This window comes from Oryzias melastigma, linkage group LG21, assembly GCF_002922805.2.
Source record: "Oryzias melastigma strain HK-1 linkage group LG21, ASM292280v2, whole genome shotgun sequence".
NCBI classification, from domain to species: Eukaryota; Metazoa; Chordata; class Actinopteri; order Beloniformes; family Adrianichthyidae; genus Oryzias; species Oryzias melastigma.
Genome location: NC_050532.1, coordinates 4,915,198 through 4,921,157, shown reverse-complemented (window position 1 = coordinate 4,921,157; position 5,960 = coordinate 4,915,198). Strand labels below are relative to the sequence as shown.

The following is a 5,960-nucleotide window of genomic DNA, read 5'->3' as shown; positions in this document are numbered from 1 at the left end:
ATAGTTTATATGTCTTAGAGGTTTTTCTCATGCTGTTTTGGACGTATCAGTGCACTGTTATCAACCTTCCATTCATACGCGCAGTCCCTGGCAGGCTGCACCCTCCTGTTTGTGTGCAGCTGGACCCTTTCATTATTTACACTTCAAATGATAATGACATCATGTGTGCACAGCTGCACCATTTGCATGCACATGCAGCTGAATTTGTGTGAAATGATTCAGCTGAAGAAAAAAGAAAGAAAGGAAACCTCCTGCTGTATTTACATGTTAGTGATATTCAGATATGGTTGGAGGAACAGAACCGCTGGGATTCCCGGGTCTTTGAGAAGGATTTTTACTTCACTGACAGGATTTCAAAGACTGGTGATGGAGGACGGTTGTTGGCTTTTTGGGCTTCGACTGAAAGAGTTGTTAGTGAATCAGCTTTCCCTGATCTACACAGTTTTACGCCGGATGCCCTTCCTGACACAATCATGTAGTTTATCCAGGCTGTGGACCGGCACAGGGAGACCCACATCTGGAACTTATGCAGCATGAAGGGCCTTGACTAAGTCTGCAGTCACATATTGTAAAATGCCTCTGCACCACGACCTAAATCAGGGATCTGCAACCTTTAACAGTAAAAGATCCATATGGGCTTGTTTTCTACTAATCAAAACTTAGTAGGAGCTGCAAAGTCTTATTTTGATACTGCAGTACATTCATTAAAATGTATTACTTAATAATAAATAGGAATTTTGCCTCTTTTGTGGCATGAATAAAAACATGAATTTTCTAGCATTTTCTCAAAATCTGAAATTATTTTTACATTTAACAGAAGCTTGTTATGAATTCCTTTCAAAATAAAAGACGCCTTGTGCCAGATCATCCCAGTGCAGCTCTGGATGGCATAAGATAGTATGTACTTTAAACTAATAAAGGATTAAACTTTTTACCAAAGCTTTGCTTTGTATTTGAAATCTGTTTATTCTGGAGGTAGCATGGAGTAAACAAGACCTCTTTAAGTCAGCAGGGATGTAAATACCTTTACGAAGTTTATCTTGGAGGTCCACCTCAGCCATAAAACTTAAAAATGTAGTAACCCTTACTTGAAAAGTGGAGCCGCAGGTTGCAGACCCCTGACCTGAACTCAAGTTTTTCGAGGAGCTTCTGGTGCCGCCGTGCAAGATGGCGCCAGAAGCAATTTCTAGCCGGATGGAGAAATTTTGCAACTTTAGCCGGTTGCATAAGCGGAATTTCCTAAACTTTAGGAAACTCTTTCACTTTAAAATATTTTTAGAACAATCAGCTTTTAAGCTTTTGAGTGCAAAGAAACTGTGACTGTCTAGCAGTTTAGTGTACATGATGCGCTTCAAGTCGGACAGAGAAAGTTAATCGTTTTATTTCTTTCAACTCCATATTAACAAGTGTTCACATTTGTATAACTACAAAAAACCTGTTTAGCCGACGAAGTGCTGTTTTTTCTCTGTAAATCCGTTGATTACATAAGCAGTTACGGTATGTCAAAGGGAAAATAGGTCAAAAGCTTAAAATGGGGGTTCCGATTGAGGACTTCCGGCTAGTGAGGACGGCCGGCTCCATTAGGGGGAGGGACTTCCGGCTATTAATTTTCGAGGTACATATTTTGCCTCTGTGGCCAGATTCTCTTGAGTTTTTCATCAAATATGGCAGGTGGCATTTGTAGTCGCATTTTTACACGTAGATTTTAGGAAAAAGTTAACATTTTGACAATTTTTCTCTAAAAGTTGAAATCTGTCAGTGGGCGCCCAAGTACATTTCGAGGTCACACGGGGGCAATCCAGTGACAGATGGGGATGACACCGTTACGAAATTGGGGGACAACTGATTGGACGATGTGTAACTGTCCCCCGCCGATCACATCAAGAGCCCCCAGCCGCCCAAGGATGACTGCCGGCTTCTACATTCATGACCATCCCAAGGATTTTTAAAAAAAAGGACCCACGCTGGATTCAGCACGTCAAACCCCCTGGGAATGAAACCCATGGCGAATTCCCATGTGTCAGTCCTTAGATTGCAAGAGTAAAAGGACTTTATTTCATCTGAACATATCACAACACAACAGGTACACTTACAACCAAAAGAACTTCTCTGAAATGTCTTTGTTTTTCTACAAAATCTGGCCTGACACGCATAGAAAGGACACTGAATACTAACTGAAGCTCAGTTCACAGCAGAGTCAGCTATGAAGGAGAAGCTGTGAAATGAAGATCATGTTAATGTAGTGCTTTGGATGAAAGTCAATTCAAATGAGGCTGTCTTTTCCTCCACATCCAGGGCAGCCTCTAGAGCGGAAAAACAGAATCTAATTTGGGAATATTTGATGTATTCTATTGTTTCTTGCATCCTCCTGCTAGATTGTGATGTTTATATTTACATAAGAAGCCCTCCCCCTCTTGGTTATTCTCTGCAGAATACATATTCAGTGTAGCTTGTCCAGATTTTGTCCTCGTTTGGATCATTGCTGGTGTAGGCGCAGGTGCCTGTGGAGCTGCAGGCCACCATGTGGAAGCCCGCCTCTGTCAGCTTGTCAAACGCCTGCTCTAGGAAATTATACTTCAGGTAGTAGCGGGATGTGTATCTCTCCGGGGGCCTGTCGGGGTCCCTGCTCTCGTTCAGCGTCTCTCCAAACACTTCTTTGGCCAGAGAGGTCTTCCCGCACACGGTGATGCGCGCCACTCTCCGGAATTTGGCGTCAGTCTGGATGTCCCTGCCGATGGTGTAGGAGCCGCGGTATCCTATGGTGATGTAGCCGGATTTCCTGGAGTCCAGGGACGGGGAGCGCATGGCCCCGCTGACGGACGCCGCGCGTAAAGTGTCGGAGGAGGAGCAGCCCTGCAGCCCGCCGTCCTCCGGGTCGCTCTGGCTGATCTCCTCGCAGATGGAGTTGTCCTTACTCACCCGCGGGCTGAGGCGCTTCGCCAGGTCGCGCAGCTGGAAAAAGTCCGCCTCCCTCTGGAGCCGACTTTTCTCCGGGAAGTAGTCCGGGAGCACCAAGTTCAAGTCCCGCAGGTAGTCGAGGATGTAGCGGAACAGGAAGCCGTCCCTGTCCAGGAAGAAGCGCCCCTTGCTGTCTCTCGCCAGCTCCTTGGGTGACTTCTTGCTGAACATGTTCCACAGGAGGGAATCGGGGACCGCGATGAGAGTTTTGTGTCTGGTCACATAGACCTGACCGCCCACGTTCAGCTCGATGATGTCTGAGAACGCGGCGCTCGGATCCCCGCAGCTGGACGCTGCGCGCTCCGTGTCGGCCAGTGCCATCGTCTGCGCGCCACGGATGGATCCGAAGGATGCAGGCTGGCAGCGGCGCCTTGCTTATGAAGTCCACAACGTGCGTGTGCGCGCGTGCATACGAGTGATGCTAAACCATTTAACCACTGAGTGGCTGTTTTGCAGCGTGCGTCTGTGCAGCTCCCTCCCTCCATGCCACTCAAGATGATGGAGGACAGGGGGCGCATTTCTCCATCTCCAGGTGCCTGTCATCTCATTCAACAGTAATCCCACATTCTGATGGGATTAAGGAAGACCTGAATCTAGAGTGCATGATCTGATTTCATGTGAGTCCTCACACGCGTGAGGGAAGAGTGACACCCTTTGACATGAGGGGGGAATGCAGCCCCACTTGGATCTATACTGCTGCGTGTCCAAGGCATGATCCAGACACAATTTTGGCCCCCCTAATGTTTGGTCTCATTTTATTCTGCCCTTTATATTTCTATGCTTGCAACTGCCCCTTTGGTTTTATGTAATTTACTGTTATTATTGTCACTGCAGTGGCCAAAACTAAAAACTTGGCAGGAGATCAGCCAGCATGGAGGCACAGTTGAGCCTTTATTTCATCCAGTTTCAAATTGGAAAAAAAAGACACATTACAGAATAACCCTTAAAAATTTGGCTAAAGATTCTTGCAGAAATTCTGCAAAATGGGTGTAAAAACATCAGTTTTAGAGAAATGTCAAACTCTGGAAATGTAGAAATAAGGGTGTAACGATTAATTGACTTAATGACACAGTTTCTATTCCTACATTCCAAGCAGGTTTCTTTGTCTGAGTCAAGTTGTTAATCAAACCATTAAAAATGGTTTTAAAATGACAACAATTTATCATCGATATTGGAAAATACTATTTAGATTGAGGCTTATTTTACCATAACGTAAAAACTACCACAGTGAATGCAACAAAAAACTATCAAACGATCATTACAAAAACACTTTGAATTTACCAAAGACGTGACCATACAGTGTGCTAAAATGTTCTAAGATTGTTCCGTTTGTAGTATTTTGATGTCTTAAAACAATAGTGGGCTGAACGTTCTGAAATTAAAATTGTAATGGATTTGACTTTAGTTCTTATTTACTTGTTTGTTTTAATTTACTCTTGATTATCTTACAAGAAATACAATTAATCTGCAAAACTTCACCTGCACTGTCCAGTACCAGGTATTTATCTCTGAGTTACACTGGTTGGCTTAAGATGTCCTGGATCTGTTAGAGGTCAGTAAATCGGATTGTTCAAAAAGAACCAACATTGATTATGAATCGGATCTGCAACCACCAATTATGAAATAAATTGATTGTTAATTGTCAATTAATTGTTAAAGCGAACCATTACACCCCTAGTAGAAATGCAATGAAGTTCACAATCCATCTCGTCTTAATTAACTTCCCAAATAAGACGCTGCTTTTTAAATCACTGGGTCTTTATTTTTTATTTTTTCATAAGGTTATATTTAAAAAAAAAAACTACTCAAAATGAAACAAATCTTCACATTTTGTTCCTCTTTTTTGCAATAGTTACTTTAGTTGCTCAGTTGTGCATGCACAGCTTTTTTATTTTATTTTTTTATTATTTGGTGGTAGTGGTGGTTTTTGACTTTATGAGCCAAATCGCCTCATGACTTCACTCCGATACAAATTGTGTTTTTTTAATACGCTTGTAGCATTTTTCTCACAATGGAGGACATGTATAAAATAATTAAGGTTAAAACTGAATTTAGAGTATTTCTTTATTCAAATTGTTGTGAATCAGGAGTTAAAAAACGTCACTGGAAAAGCTTGTAGTTGAGACATAGAACCATCAACAGCAAGCCACAGGCTCCCTCCTCCAAACCATCCTGATGCATCCAATTGCAGACAAATCGATCCACGTATGTATTCATTTTCCTTGTTGGAACTGACTTGCTCAAAACTCTAACTTAGAGGTGAATTTCTAAAGAACTCCTGCCACTCTGCAGAAACTATGTCCTAAAAAAGGACAAGTTTTATTTTCTTTGGGCTAAAAATGGTATAATCATAACTAAAAGACCCCTGGGAACATTTTTACAAATAGATCAAAAGATGATCGGAGTGGGACTTTAACTGCTCAAACAAATCAAGTCACATTTAGAAAGCATATTACTAAAAAACACCATGAGTATTACTCCCCTATGGCAATGATAAAAAGAAAAAAAATATATTTTTATTGATCTAGTCTTGGTTGGGTTGTAAAATGGTTGAATGTCTCAAAACATGATATTTATGCTATTTTAGCTTGAATGTGATGGCAAAATATGCAATAAAATACAGAAAACCACAACGAGGGTGGAGTCTTCTTTATAGAAATCTATGCTCAATTATCTAGTGCTCATGGAGTTCATGCTAAATTTGCACACAGCAAATAGTATAGACGTCAATGACAAATCAATGGTGTGAATTTGTGATTTCTGCATTTTGAGACAAAAATGAAAACAAATGAAAAAAAGGTTTAATAAAATGTTTACACCATTTTAAATGCAATTTTGAAAAAATATGTTTTATGTTGTAATTAAAACTGAGAAATCTGTAAATAAAAGCTAAAAGAAAAATCAAATAACATCCTTCAGATTCAAAATGTTCATTTTTCGTTAACAACCTTTTTGGGTGCCACTTATGTCACTTCCTTTGATTTACCAATGGAGTCAAGAAA

General features: G+C 41.3%; 1 protein-coding gene across 1 annotated transcript; it reads right to left on the bottom strand.

Annotated features, from left to right (window-relative positions):
* Window positions 1-1,356: 1,356 nt before the first annotated feature.
* On the bottom strand, window positions 1,357-3,534 carry kctd12.1 (potassium channel tetramerisation domain containing 12.1). Its single transcript, XM_024286827.2, has one exon. It carries the CDS (start codon window positions 3,277-3,279, stop codon window positions 2,419-2,421), a length of 861 nt encoding a protein of 286 aa, XP_024142595.1. The 5' UTR covers window positions 3,280-3,534; the 3' UTR covers window positions 1,357-2,418.
* Between the last annotated feature and the right edge of the window lie 2,426 nt (window positions 3,535-5,960).